This window comes from Rhea americana, unplaced genomic scaffold, assembly GCF_003343005.1.
Source record: "Rhea americana isolate MKP2758 unplaced genomic scaffold, rheAme1 scaffold_127, whole genome shotgun sequence".
Taxonomy (NCBI): Eukaryota; Metazoa; Chordata; class Aves; order Rheiformes; family Rheidae; genus Rhea; species Rhea americana.
The window spans coordinates 389,009-404,728 of NW_028185339.1; the positions used below are offsets into that span (position 1 = coordinate 389,009).

Consider the following 15,720-nt stretch of genomic DNA (forward strand, 5'->3'; position numbering starts at 1 on the left):
AAGAGATCTCTAAGAAGAACCTTTAGGTGAATTTACTCACTCTGTGCTGATGAATGATATACTAATTTTACTTTCTTCTTGTTGTCTTTTATCACTAATCAAGAAATAACTGAGTTAGCTCAAAAGAAGGATAAGATAAATTAGCTAGGAAGAAGAATGAACTGTATGCACCTGAGGTCAGGAAACTCCTAGAAAATTCAAGCTGAGAATTGGCTGAAATATGAATGAGACTAAACAGGAGGACCAAGTACTTTGGAAAATCATGATAAAGAAATGCCTATTACAAATTAACAAAGAAAATCTTTGGGCGACTCCTTTCTGTTCTAGAATGTTTGAAAGGATTGCTCTCACATTCTTTCTGACTGCTTTATTTGATGAAGGGAATTTCGCTGAAGTTTAACATTTCACTCTTGTATGAATAGCTTTTGGCATACGGATATATTTCCTTCTGTGTTGATATTAAGGTAGTAAATTGTCTATCCCTGTGTTCACTTGCTAGCCTTCATTTTTTCCTAGTTGCTCTGTAATTTAAGTTCATCTTTCATGAAAACCATGTGTTGGATTAAAGACAGGGTATTATTTTCATTCATTGTAATATACTCTGTTACCTCCTCCATTATAGCGCTATGTAAAAGTAATTATTATTCCATGTGTCACTGTGAATACATTTAAGATTCTTTAGGTCTTCTCTAGCAAGAGTTGATTCCCTTCATGATTAACCATTCTCATTCCTCTTTTTATGTCAGAGTTAGCCAAGTGTAAACATGTTTATAGTATAAAGACTTTTAAAAATATGAAAAATATATGTTATAAAACTAAATTAGAAAAGGAACTAGATTACAGTTCAGTAAACTATTAAGTTAATGACAGTAATTTATTTTAGACATGAAGAAACTGAAATAAAGGAGCAATTTAAAGAAAATAAATTCCAGTCTTAAACATTAATGCCTTACAGCTGACAAAAGAAGCAGTTTATACAATCACATTAAATTTGACAACATTTGTGTTTGATCTGATGAGTAAAGGTTGAACGTAAATGGCTTTTAAGAGTTTAGGAATTTAAATTTCCACAGCAATGTTAAACAGATTATGCTAACTCCATAGAAAGACATTTCATTTGGTAAGTTTACTTTATTGTTAATATTCTATTCCCACCAAACCTCAGCTGTAACTGTATTACATAAAAGTACAGAAAATGGTATAGTAACCTCACCATCTGCTGTACAGCTTTGTTTTTTGTTCTGGAGTTCAAGCTGAAATACATTACTTGAAATCATGGGTTAATTCGCTGAAATTAGATGGGACCCCTGCAGTCTAATCCATAGGAACCAACCAATTCTTTTGAGTTTTCTGTGTTTGATTAGTTGTACTGTAATTAAAGAAATTACCAATAGTCTTCTGTCTGGATGTGATTAACTCACCAAGTGCTTATACCTATATTCTCTAAGCATCTTCAGTGCTACAAGGCTTCATTTATGTTTCTTAATAAGGAAACAAATGAAAAGTGTCTACACCCTTAATACTGTGGCTTGTGTGTTACAAGCTGTTATATCTTGTTCCTCAGTGATATTTATTTAATTGTTTCTGATTATGCCTGAATTTTAATTAAAGACATGAAATGCTGTTGTATAAATAGGAACATGCTTCTCAGTATAGCCATTAAATGTGGAGAGAAAGAAATCAGATAACATTAAGAGCTATCTAAGGAAACAGAATCTGGTATGTTGATCCTCCATATTCATGGAGATGTGAATATGATTGCTTGAACTATGGCTACACGCTCAACAATCTGAGCTTACGTTCGTTCATGTGCAAAAACTAACAAGACCTAAAAAAAATCCAGTCTGGCTGTTTGATTATGATAATGGCCTTGATTGTAAAAACTGATGAAAATTGAACTGTTTTGTTAAATTTGCAAACGGAAGGAGCAGCAAAGTATAAATCCATCCTTATGAGAGGTTTGTTAATTGGAAGGAGCAAATTCATGGACTGATAAAAAGAAAAAGAAAATGTTATGCCTGGCACAAATTTCTTACTAGGTAGCGGTCTGATGAATTCTGTGAATTCAGTGGAGTAGAGTCCTTGTGGGTTTACTGACACTAGACTGGACTCCTGTTCCTGGACTATGAGATACAGACACTTGTCTCTGGCTGTGTGCCAGGGTCAGGCACGGCTCTGTGCTGCAGGCATAGCATGTTCCCGATGTGCAGGTAGGATCTGGGTCTGGGTCTGTGTGTGCTGTGCTACCGACCAGATGCCAAAGTTGAGAGACAAGATTGCTGCTGCCTTCCCATTCCTTTGGGCTGTGAACCGCCCTCCAGGCTGCATGGTTCCTAACCATGAGCAGTGGAGGGAGTTGGAGAGAAAAACAAGTGAGTTCTCCCTCCTTGACCTCTGCAGCACCAGGAGGAATAACGCCTCAGTGCAGCTGCAGCTCTGTGGCAGCCCTGCTTGGTCCCACTGAGTGTGCSCTTTCACTGGCTGTCTGCTCCCTGCTGAGATAACACAACAATAATGTCTCAACATATTGTATTAAAAATAGTCTAATTTCCTCCCAAACAGAGCAGAGGAGGACTGATAAGATGTTTTTGTTTTGTTCTGGGAGTAGGTATGTTTTCATGGTAAATGAATTTCTGTCTACGTGTAGATCCTGCACATTAATGAAGGAGACTTAGATCTCTGCAGTGATCCTGACATTCCTACAGCTTGTCATCTAACTGTTTCTACCCATAAGATGAGGTTTATCCTCATAAAATGAGGATAAAAACAAGTTTACCCTCTGGTAAACATGCATGCAAATACAATTCATTTAAAAGCAGCAGTATAATGTGTCGTGTGTTGATATAGAAGGGACAGATGATGTAAGAAATTTCATTGGGTTCTGAAAAGTATTCTTCACTCTTCTGTAGGAGGCTACAGAGTAAAATCTACAATACAAAAATCCTAAATTAAAAAAAAAATCTGTCATTGGACCTTTTCCCTTTTGATTCCCTGTAAATCTTATTGTTCTTATGAAAACTTTTTGGTGATTTCCTAAAAGTGATTATTCTCATAGAATCTTTATTTGGCTTAAAACCTCTCTCTCATGTTCAACCATCTTTTTTAAAAAACAACAAAATTGACCCAGTTAACAAAACATAACCTGAAAGTCAGTGCAAAACTGAGTGCATATAATTAGGTCCTATAGATCTGTAATGAATCTTATGTGAAACAAATGTGTATTAAATATGGAGACTGCAGCTGTATCAATRTTCGTATTGAAGTTTCAATTGGATTGTGAAAAAGTGCAAAAGTGAAACTCAGAAGAGAATTATTTGTTTAGCCAAGGAATTCTGTCTGCCATGTTTTACTACAAGATAATCAGTGTAGAGTGTTTATCCTGAGAAACAGGAATGTAAATGCTTTGGCAGATTTGTACTTTTGACAAACAGAATGTTCTGTTGATATTAAGGAAGAGCCCAGAGATGAAGTGGGTCCCAGTTTATCTGTGAGAGAAATCTAGGCTCAAATCCCCGCTTTTATCAGCTGAAGCAGTCTCTTATTTTCTTGGATTTTGAATGGAGATTATAGAGCAAGAGCTCTTGTCTTGAAAACACTGTGTTAAAAAATTCAGGTGGCTCCAATGAAATGGAGYATGTGAGCAGCATGGGTGAGCTAGTGTTGACATTGCAATCTTAACTTTTGCATTTTCAGGTTTCTGGCTGTATATGCAGACTTTTGTACCTGACTGTATCTTCTCCACAAGTAGATATTAGTGTGATAATATTCCCTGGATATAACCAGGGAGGAGGATGGGGGTGTACTAGTGCCTCTAGCTGCAAGACGGATCTGAGAAGTCTGAGAGAAAGTGAGCTATTGCCAAGTTGCTGGCCAGTGGAATAAAGTAGGAAACTAGGCAAAGTGAACTTTCTTAAAACATAGTGTAATACCATTATCACCCTAAATATTTGTCATTTCACAGGTTTGCTCAGACAACAGATCACACCCAAGAAGAGATGAGCTGGAGAAGTAGATTGCCCAAAGAAGGAACATCTGGGGAAGCTAAGACTTTATGAAAAAGACAGTAAAAATGGAAAATGTTTAAAAATTGAAATAGGCTTCTTGCATCATGCTGTTGGCAGATTACTGTAGTAGAGAACAGGGAGAAACCAACGGGGATAAATGAAAGTGCTTGTGTACCAATTCTGGAAAGCATTTCGGAAGTAAATGACGGCCTTATAAATAGGTTTGGATTATGTTTACCTAATAGGTATTAGTTGCGAAGTAGTTGAAGGACCTTTTATGTTTGATTTCAGAATTTTTCAATGTGTAAGCCCTGTTCTGTCTCACTAAAACCTAATTGGTAAGAAAATCATCCAGCCGTGAACAGCTGCAGCATTTTAGGGAGATTTAATATATCACACTGTCCACATTTTTACAGCTCCTCTGCAACCATTTGCTGCAATACATTTTATTTACGTGCAGCAGAATGTGTATTATTCTATAATATGATATACAGTAATGAGCTTTTACAGTAAACAGGATTTATGTCTTTATTTACTGTGGCATGCAAATTGAAGTTCCCTGTGTAATTTCATACAGGAAAAAGCTGCTTACACAGCATTTGTCATTGGCTGTTGATTGTCCTCAGGCTATAGAAATAAGTAAGAGATTAGTTAATAAGTCAAGTGAATTCATCTGGGAACTATCAATACATTGTGCAAAATAGCATATTATGTATCTCCCTTGAGCACTCCAGTAATTAAAGGTTGGATAGCATTCTGATAGCAACTCTGTGTTTTGGAGTGCTGTAAGAAGGTCACAAATATTTACTATTAGTTGTGTTTTGGAACAGCATGTGTCAGCCGAGAAGCAAATACAATAGAGATGCTATGGAAGTAACATTAATTTTGGCTGACTCTGAAGTCATGGGAAAGCCAAAATGGAAATGTGATTGTCTCATTTGTACCACTGAGCCCCTTCTATAACCTCCCAATACTGCCTAATACCCTAAACTGCTTGAAAGTAAAAAAGGAGAAATCAGGGGTAGAAGGGAGTTGCCTAACGTGGCCCTTGCAGCAGCTGCATTTGAGTGACTTTGCCATGAACTCTCATCTCTTAGCAGGGTAGCCAAGGCACCAGATATTTGGGACTGAACAGAGAGCAAAGACTGGATCTCACTATACTAGAGCTGCATCCTAACTGCTGACAAATCCTCCTAGACTGCCTGTAAAGGAGAGGCCTGGGTAGACAGATGACTTTCTTTGGAGTGGTTAGGACGACTTTACAATGTTGAGCACAAATATATGGCTTTTCTTCTCTACCGGCTCTATTTTCCCAGTGAATAGAGTGCTTTAAGTGGAGGGTGTGGTTGGGTTGTGGAATATCATTCTCCACAGAATGCACTCGTGTCTTTCCAGAGCAATAACAGCTGAAAATTGTTACCATCCAATTGTTGAGTAAGCATGAAAGTCACAGTTATGTTTAAAGCAGATGGCTATTCTGCTCATGGAGCTCTTTGTCAAAAATGGACTGACAATTTGTGTTCTATACTGAGGAAAAGGGAGGTGAAGTCCAGAAAAATTGATGACTTGACCAATCTCATACAGAACTCTGGCAGAACTAGAAACTGAAGAAGATCAACTGGCTGCAAAGTAGAGTAATAGACTTATCATCATCTTTTTTTCTCTATTTTGTCTGCTCTGATTGTAAATTCTCAGGAAACAGAAGCTGTGTCTTACTCTAAGATGTACAGTGCTTAGAACAGCATGTCTTCTTCATGGATAGTACTTCTAGGAATTATATATTTTTTCCAAATGAATATGCATCATAGAGAAATAATAATACGCATCTTTATTGAATGTCCTACCAACATCACAAGGCTTAAATGGAAATAAAGAATAAAACTACTTTTCTGCCTCTAAAAATAATTCTTCTGGGTCATGTGGAAAATCATTGGCGAAGTTATTTGTGTGAGTTCAAATGTTCAGTTGTTCTGCTATACTTTTTCTAGGAATTACTGCATGGTTGAGCATCAGCCTCCAAAATTCTGAAAAAGCTCATGAAAAGAACTGCTGTGTTTCCTTTGGAAAAACTGGATGGCAGCATAAGAAAAAAAAAGTGTCAGAATGTGTTACAGCTTTACTGGAATTTGGAAATAATAATGTATAGTTTAGGAAGGCTGTATTTATTGATGTCACCGTTCAAAATGGACATAGAACTCATTTGGGGATAGAATTTATTTTTCTTAATGTGTTGTTACTGACCATGAGGACAGTTGCACTGCTCACCAATGGAAACATGTCAGTGGAAAATCATGAAGTTTCCTTTGAGAAACGATGAAATTTGTGTGTATGTAATAATGAAGATCAATGACATGACTGTTAGGATCAACTTCAAAGTTACAGAAAGATTATTTGATGTGCTTAGCATAGGGACACTGCCGTGAGTGAGTGCTTGCATGGGCTCTGATGACAATAGTAACCTGTAAAGCTTAACCAGAAAAAGTGGCTTTCCTGAAAACAGCTGTCAAGGGACACTGAAATATCAAGAATGCTGACCAGCAATTCCTGTATTAATAACTGTTTGCCAAAATGTAATAAAAAATTTTTATAGTCAAAGGTTGAATACAGGGAAAAATAAAACAAAACAGTGCTGGCCTAGTGTACAGTTAATCGTTTCCTGATATTAAAACTGTTGTCAAACCACAGATCATAAGCATTACAGCTAGCAATTCTTCCTTTTGGATAAAAGGAAGTCAGAACTGATTAAACACCAGATCGGTTACTTTAAGTAGACCCAGGCTTTAAGAGACTGCTTGCTCTTCTTAGTTGTTTGTTGGTGTATGTGTTTTTAATAAAAAAATTATCAAGACAAGAGCTTCCATCTCTTTGTGGTCTTTTATCTTTCTCAGCACAAAATGTGTTTTTGGATCAAAGGAAGTAGTTATATCATATCTGGGAATTTCTGTGTCCTAGTAACAAGAAAGTAGGAGGCAAGGTTGAAGGGACAAACTTAGTAAGAACGCAAATGGTAGCAAGCTGTATAGACATTTTTCACTTTCTCCAGCTCCGTCCTTTTTGCTGTCACTGACACACATTAATTGAAATAGGGCAAAAATTGGTTCTGTAGCCTATAATAAACATTACATTGTTTGTAATCTGTGTGCATGGAAGAAAACTCTGATCTTCCTGTAAAACATCTTTATGTCAAATAACAGAAGAAATCAGCTCATTCCTACCAATGCTCATCTTGTTTCAATAGCTCACATTTTATTTCATGTTCTGCCATCTGGTATGTAAAGACAGGGAAGCAAAACAGCACAACACTATTCATTTGTGTAGGAATCTGCTCTACAAAAAATGGAGTCATCTTGGTTTGCATTTTTAAAATTTATTTTGTAATATCTGTAAACTGCAGGAGCACAGCATTAACATTTCTCCTTCTCCTGTGTTATGTCAGCAGACTGAGAAGATGCTGAAATATGAGATGCTTGTTGCCTCCTTGAGAGAGGCACAATCAACCAGTATCTGAAACAGAGAAATCTAAACAATTGAAAATTGTCCCTTCTGCTTTAATTTACTTGACATTAATTTGTAGTCTGCCTTAATATATTTAGCAAAAAGGTTCTCAAAGATGAAGAATGTTCACACTTTGAAACATAACTTTCTAACACAATACCAAAACTTCATACTAGCACCCTGGGAAGTGAGGGTCTGTGTCAGAGGAGAGATGATGTAGTTGTCAAGATGTACTGACTTTTAATACTTTTGGCTTCTCAAATGTGTATAGGAAGCTGAGGATAATTATGGAATAATTTGTAGTGAGAACAGGCTGCTTTCTCTCTCATTAGAGATATGTGCTGCATTTGCTTCAGTATCTTCAGCCAAAACGTCTCTCTCTACTGCTGCAGCTGTTCAGGATGGCGGGTTCCAGTTGACTACTGTTCATCATTCCAGAGATGGCCATTTGTAAATGGCATTCTCTGATTTAAGCTCAATCCTGCTAGAAGAACTCTGGAAACTCAAGCAACCTCATATACAAACTAACTGGGGCCTTGGGCTGGATGCTGGAAATTTTTATTTCCATAAGCAGTTTAAATTCTGTGGAAAACTCCCACTGACTTTGCTGGGATTATCCATTTGCGGAAAGTTATTTTAGGGGAAATACATTCCTTTGTAAAATGGCTGGCAAGAAGTTTATGCAACACTTAGGTCTTAGTTCTGGCATTTTATTTTTGTTGGTCAGAATTTGTTCTGTGCCTAGCACAACGTACTCCATGACTGGAGCTTGCACTTTCCATTTTAGTCTAATAAGAAGTAATATTAAAAAAAGAAAACAAGGCTTAAGTGCATAAATGTTTGCAGATATTGGACCCAAGGGCTATATCATGTTTGTGTCTTTAAGCAATTCTCCGTGGAGATCAGAATGCAATTCTGCTTAAAAATGTAGATCCAATATAACTTATCTTTTTCTCAGGGGCTTTGGTCTCCTAAATGGTTATATTGTAAATGGGAAATAAAGTTAGGTACAATGCTTTCCATTTGTTTTCCGAATGTTGCTGTTATGAATACTCTTTTTATGCTTTAATACCTTTCATTTCTGTATTTATAGTTGTTTTGTGATCTCACTTATCTATGTATTTTCAAAAATATACTGATTTTTAATTGCAAGTTAAAACAAAAAAGTCCTTGAGTTAGCTTGTTTAAAGAACATATTATCTACTGTCTGATCAATGTATTTGCTTTGATGCTTCAAGACAGAGAACCATGCACTGCATTTAAATTCAAGGGTTTGCTAGTAAAAATGCCCATCTTCCAGAGTTTATTCAAAATGAGATCCTACATTTCTCAAATCCTACTGCTGTCTGAAACACAAAATCCCATCCTATGTTGCCATGCCAGAAAATGTTAGTGGATAAAGTACAGAGCAGGTCACAGTATTTCTAATTCAGATTAATGACCCCATTGAGCTTGTCTCCTTAGCAGGAAATTAGAAAGTGCTGGGAAGGAGAAAATAGTGATTCATAATGTGTGACTCTTTGTATTGGCAGTTGCACTCATTAAAAGCTAAGATATTGTTTTGATATAAAATAATTGAGTCTGACTTATTTATGGAATATGGCTGTCCCAGCTTGTACAAATTCCTTGGGAAGACTGCTGGCTCTATGCCCAGATCAAGGAAGAAGAGGAGACTGAAGCCTGCTGTCAAACCCTGGCCAGGTTAAGTACACAACTGTTTTTTCATACTGCAGAAATGACCACTGCTGCTCATCTCAGAAAGCCTAAAGACCTAAAAGAGTAAGTATTTTATTCTTCAGGAAGTTTTTGAGCAGTCAAGGAAAGAGCAATGAGAATCCACCTAGGAAAGCAGCTTATATTTGTTGCATAATTTGGTATGTGCATTCATATTTAAATGCAGGGGTTGCATCTTGGGGGCTGTAGAAGAGTATGTCAGCAGTCAGCCTGGATCCCAGACAATTTAGGCTAGACTGTGTCTACAGGGGCTAGGTGCAAAAGAAGCCATATGTTCTGAGCACCTCTTTCAGCCAAAGTCCAGAATAAGGCTGCGGCACCCAACGTAGCCTGCCTGCTAGCCTTCCTTTAGTAAGGATTTCTCACTCCTGCAAAATGAATTTCTATGCAAAAGAAAGTAAAAATATTGCCTGGAGAAACAGGGCCTGAATCCCTGTTCAAGAGCATTTGAGATTAGGCTAATATGGAAATGTGGGATGTATTTTCAGAGAGAGTAAAACTCACGTATGTTACATGGGACTGGAGTAGAAAGAAGCTCTGTGTATGTAGAGCAGTTCATAGGGTTTGCAGCTCCTTCATTCTCCCTCTCTAACCCATGTGAAGGGAAGTAATGGGTCTGCAGTGCATTTTTCTTTTACAGCCAGTTGACTGGTGGATGACATGTTATTGCAAACTGCATGGTAACAGTGAACTTTGTGTCAGTTTGTGAGGTTTCCACTGCACAAGTCCATATAAGAGCCTGTGTAAGAAGGCGACAATGCTTTTCCAGTGAGTTTCCAACATTTTTGTCTGTATCATTGGGGCTCTAGGAGCAGAAAGCACCTTGCTTGAGTCCTCCGCTTAGCTGTGAATTTCCTTGGCAAAGGAAACTTCCAAACTCCCAAGAACCTGATTCAGTATTCCATAATTGGTTTGCTAGAATTTTTCTAATCTCTTTGTTTTATCTATGTTACAGTTTGTAGCTAGTGTCTAGAGTGCAATAACTTTGCAGTGACTGCAACAACTTCCATCCTCAGTATCCCAGTCAATTGGCTTGCTCTCCTTTTTAGATATTTTTTGACAAATGAGCTTCCTTTTATGCCCACTCTGTCTGTTTTGTTTTGTTTCAAGCAGCAATTAGGCAATCAAAGAAGATCTCTGCCCGTGCTGTTAAAATCCTCCTGTTGTATAGGACTAGAAAGAGAGCAGAGCAGAGTTAGGGTTCTTGCTGGTCACAGGAAATGCTGAATTGATCCAGAGAAGCAAGGACCAAACCCAGGCTTTGGCTCTACTGGAGAGTGCCACAGCGGCCAGATATTAGCATTCTGCTCCTGTTGGTTCCCATGATTTTGAGTTATTTTTTCTTCTTAGTGGCACAGAATTAGTTCCTGAAAGGTATAGCTTTTAAAGACAACAAAAATGAGAAATGGGGTCTTGGACACACTAGGCAAATCCTTAACCAGCAGGCTGATTGTACAGTGGCACTACCTCTGGCCATGGTCTAAAGAAAACGGGCTATCACTACTGTTATTTTGTGACAAGTCCAGTTCAGTTTGTGGTTGTTAGTTTGGAAATGAGCACTGGATTGACTCAATAAGCAAAAATTGGACTTTGGGGTCAAAGGTGACCGTAGGGTCTGAAATATTAGTGCATAGTAGGCTAGACTTTTCAAAAGTTAGGGATTTTCAGAATATTCAGCATTGGATTTAGTTATCTATATTCTGCTGAAATCCTGTGTTATGTCTTTCCTTATTCTGGGCATGGTTTGTAGTCTTTAAGAATTGCAGTTAGTAGATACTAAGAGGTGGCACCAACATTGCTCACTGCACAGCTTAGTGTTGTCTTGATTGAAACCCTGAGGTCAAAGGCCGGCAGAGGTCATGGGTCTCTGCAAACTAACCATATGCATGGGCTCTCCGAGCTCTTCTCCCTCTGTGTCAGGAAGACAAATGGCATTTTTTAAAATTCTCCCAGTGAAGTAGCATTCATTTTCTGGCGTCTCTTCCTTCTTTATTGCTTCCTAATGAGCTTCATTCCCATCACCTCTAGCTTCCCTGCTTTCAAACCTGCATTTACACCCATGCATAGAAAAAAAGCAAATTGAAAAAATTAATTAAATTGGCCTATCTAATGAAATGGGCTTTGGTGACTTCTGGTCTTTTTCCTCTTGCTTTTTAAAGAAATCTTCTATATGTCTTTGATGGTTGCAGTTACCAGGCTTTGTCTTTGAGCACAGTTGGCAAGAACACCAAATTCTCTTTGTGTGGCGTCTCAGGTTTATTCAGAACATTTCCTTCTCTTATATATTTTTGCATGTGCAGGCACACATACGCACACAAACATATATGTATATTTTTACTCTTTATTTGTGTACTTTTGATGGTCATTTCGCTTGCTTGCTATTTTTTAACAGGGGAATTTTCATGAAGGTATCTTTTAAGGAGCTATTTAGAATATTGGCTATAGGGGAAGGAATCAGTACTATTACAGTCCATAAAACTTCCTTTAAGCCCTAGACTGGACAAGGCTGTATTTCTTTCCTATTCTTCCCAGACTGCTTTGTTTACAATGTGAGCTTTCTGTGATGGATCAGCAGATTCAAACTAAAGTGTTAGCTACAGTTTTACCTGTAAAAACCTAATGTGTGAGCTGGCGCTTGGCACTGCCCCCTGTAATGTTCCTGTTGAAATCTGCCTCTAGATATAATCCTGCTTACACTGCTTTTTTTCAACAGTGTCACTGCTTTGCACTGGTGTAAGGCAGCTGTCTTAAACTGTAAAGGTCTGCTAATTTCAGTGGCAGGCTCATAAAGCCAGGATCTGGCCTCGTATATATTTTTGTTCCTCATTATCACTGCTTTGCTCTTGACCTCAGGTGAGGATCTTGACCTTTGTGCTGCAGACTGCCCATCTATAAAACACGTACAACATCCTCTTTGTGCAAATTAATTATTATCCATACAGTGCTTACAGAGATTCTGTGTAAGTGTGAAGGAGCATGATGAAATTGCTGAACTTTCGAAGGTTAAGTGTGGCTCTAAGAATGGATTCTTCAACTCCTGACCATTTCCCAGTATCTGCTATTTTCTTTAAACACCCACTGCATATAAAGCGGTCAGTGTGATGAACCTGTTCTTTTGTATGATACCATGCATTACTGTCAGGCAGTCTAAGCTTACCGTTGGAGAATATAAATAATGATAGTCACATTTTTATTCTATATCAGTAATCTTTGTCATTCCTCCTAACATGTCTCCTTCGCTGCATATCTGTGCTTTCTTATGAGGGTTTTTAAACATGATTATAGATGGATAGGACTAATAGCCACCACCTGATTTTTACAAGATACCTATAATCCAAAATTTCTATGTGCTGTTTCCTAGCACAATACCACTATTACCAGTGCTGTGGATTCTTTCCAGGGAATGTGCATAATTTTAAACCACTCTGTTGAAACCACCATCACTGAACCTTTCCCACTTCCTGTCTGCTCTGTGTTTTCACTTTGAAGTGATAAATACACATAGTCTTTTGGTGTCTAGATACTTACCTTGACCATTTTCTTCCTTTTTTATTCCACAGATCTTCACTTCATTATACCTGAAAAACAGTGATGCTCCAGTGAGATGAAGGTTATATAAAACACAGGGATATTATTTTGTACTGGTAAGAGCTTGTATCTGAAACTTCAATACTGATACTAGAAGATCTAACATGTCATATATTAAAATATCAGTGGGAATCTGAATCTGATCCAGCTTTCACTGTTTGTTACTTTGGAAGTTAACTCTGTTAAATTCAGTAGAATTATTACATATTTAGAAATAATACCCAGACTTTTTAAATCATCCTTCAACACTTCTTTAATTCACTTTACATAAGTGTGTTCAAGAGCAGTCTTACAAGATTTTGTTAATACTTCTTCCTTCATGCCATGTTTTACCAGAATGCAACTAGAATGTGTGGAAATGGGTGACAAATATGCTTTATTTTATACACTTGCTACAGTATAATCTGGATGGTGGGTTATTTTAAGTCTGTCTATGTGAACTTGATAGTATAAACTCAGAAGAAATGAGGGAGATCTAAAATGAAGCAAAAGCCAGCAAATGGGAGGTAGAACAGAGAGAGATCCTCAAAATTTTTTTCAGCAACATCTTCTTTTTCTTTTTGTGTTTTTTATTGGGAGTGGAGTGAAAAGTGGAAATTAGTATTAGCAATGGAAAGACTTGAATGAAAATTATTCTGACTTGGTACTTGAAACACTGCATGTCAGTGGCATTTTTATTTGTATTCTTTCTTTTTAACAAGAGATATCAGAAATATCTATGATGAGAAGAACAGCAAGGGTGATCTAACTTCTGGCTGAGATTTTGGACAGTTTCATTAGTCTTCTGTGGTTTCCTRGCTTGACCATTCATAGTTTTAGGACCCTTCTTCCCAGATGGAATTTTCTGCAGTCAAGGCAATAAGAATTCAGCTTATTTTAGAGGGCCAAAGTGGTTTGTGAACAAACAGAATATTCATGCCTCAGATTGTTTCCAGTTTTGATAGAAGGGCTGTTGCTATAGATGGGGAGGGCTAAAATGGACAGGTTCTAAATGTACAATTTCCCCTCAGAACCAGAATGTGAAAGGACACATTAAAATGGCCAGGGACTTTTTTTTCTTTACTTACACCATTTGCTGTAAGTTACAGTTCCTACGAAGATTTCACTGCCTTGAAATGGGTCAAAAACTTGTGTAAGACTTTGACAGAGCTGTTGCTATTTATGCTTAAGGGAGGTCTGGCTTGAAATTTCGTCAGAGAGAGGGAGCAGTATGGTGGCATCAGTACAAACCCACTCATGGTGCCTCACTAATGTGCCTCAGCTTGATCATATGGGAATCCTATGTCGGAAATCCTACAGACGACATGCATCTGTTGCTTTGAATTTCAGGCCAATTTTACTGTTTGCTGTTGGCCTCAATACCTCTTGATATGGAGAAGCAATGATGCCTGTCTATTTCCAAACCTGTTGCTAACGGTTGTTTTCAATAGTGACCAATAACTGTCAATCGCTATTGATATTGATCCCTATGGATAGGCATCGGTACCTCTTGGTCTTGAGGAGCAGCTCTAGTTTTCGATCTGGACCACTTTTGCTCACTGGTGACTATCAACATCGACTGTTCTCAATATCGAGAAGCCACAATTATTTTGTGTTTCCATGCATATTGCTACGGAATGACCTCTGTCAATATCAATCCCTATTGATAGGCATTGATACTTGTCCATCTCCAGCAGTGCCTATAGCTTTTAGCCTTTGGCTGATTTTGCTTTTGGTAGGCCTTGATGCCTATCGACATTGGTACCTCTCAAGATCAAGAGACATTCATGTCTGACCGTTTCCATACCTATCAATAAGGATCAATACAATCAGATATTGATAATTATTGATACCTATCAATGTTGATCTGTACCTATAGGCATCAATACCTCTGTAAGTCAAGTTGGATCAGTAGGTTTTGGTCTTAGCCTTATCAACATCGATACCTCTCTAGACTGAGAGGCATCCATGCCTGTATATTTCTATACCTATTGATAGAGATAGATATTGATAAATATCAAAACCTGTGTGTGTTGAGAGCCATCTATAGCATTTGATCTCTGGCCAGTTTTGCTTTTGGCAGGCATAGACACATATTGATGTTGATACCTCTCAAGATCAAGAGGCATCTATATCTATTGATTTCCATACCTGTCTATATGGCCCTGCATTATGGCAAACTGTTGCCTCTGTTGGCTGCCTCTGTTAGTTACACTCCTGAACATGCAAATGAATAACTGAATTTCAATATCTGGCTATTCTATATAGATACTTATCGATATGTACAGAAATCGATGGTATTAATGTCAAGAGATATCGATGCCTATCATTATCAAAATTGGACTTGAGACTGAAAAGTATGTATTAGTAAGTATGAATCCCTATTAATGGACATTGCTATCTTTCAGTCTCAATAGACAGCTGTATCTATTAATCTTGAGACTGATTTCAGCATTGGTATTAATAGGTAATGATATGAGTAGGTATCAATATCTGTCAATAACTATGGATATTGATACCAATTGATAGTCATCAATACCTTTTGTTCTCAAGAGTCATCTATAGCTATGGGTCTCAAAACCAATTTTGATATTAGTAGGCATCAATACCAACTGATATTGATACCTCTCAATATCAATAGGTATTGATGCTTGTCCATTTCCATACCTGTCAAGATATCACTTATGAAGCTGAGTTCGGCAGGGCAAGGTCAGTCTTGAGACCAGCTCAYTGCTCACCAGGCTGAGTCCAACAGTTTGCTCTACACACCAAACAAATGTTTCATAAGCTTCATTTAGTGATACCTGATCTAAATTAACAAATTTGTATTCTTCTATGTATCACCTAGCCCCAAACCTCTKGATCAGCCATTTACATTGCTGAACATGCTCCATGGAAGCCAGGGGACAGTACTGCCTTC

General features: G+C 37.7%; 1 protein-coding gene across 1 annotated transcript in view; it reads left to right on the top strand.

The window, feature by feature from the left end:
• Positions 1-12,880, top strand: part of LOC146600152 (uncharacterized) — a 99,778-nt gene extending 86,898 nt beyond the window's left edge. The window contains exons 3-4 of the mRNA XM_085326071.1: positions 9,112-9,278; positions 12,794-12,880. Coding sequence (XP_085182197.1) covers positions 9,112-9,278; positions 12,794-12,815 — 189 coding nt within the window. The 3' untranslated portion in view covers positions 12,816-12,880. The remainder of the gene's footprint in view (positions 1-9,111; positions 9,279-12,793) is intronic.
• Positions 12,881-15,720: the final 2,840 nt, after the last annotated feature.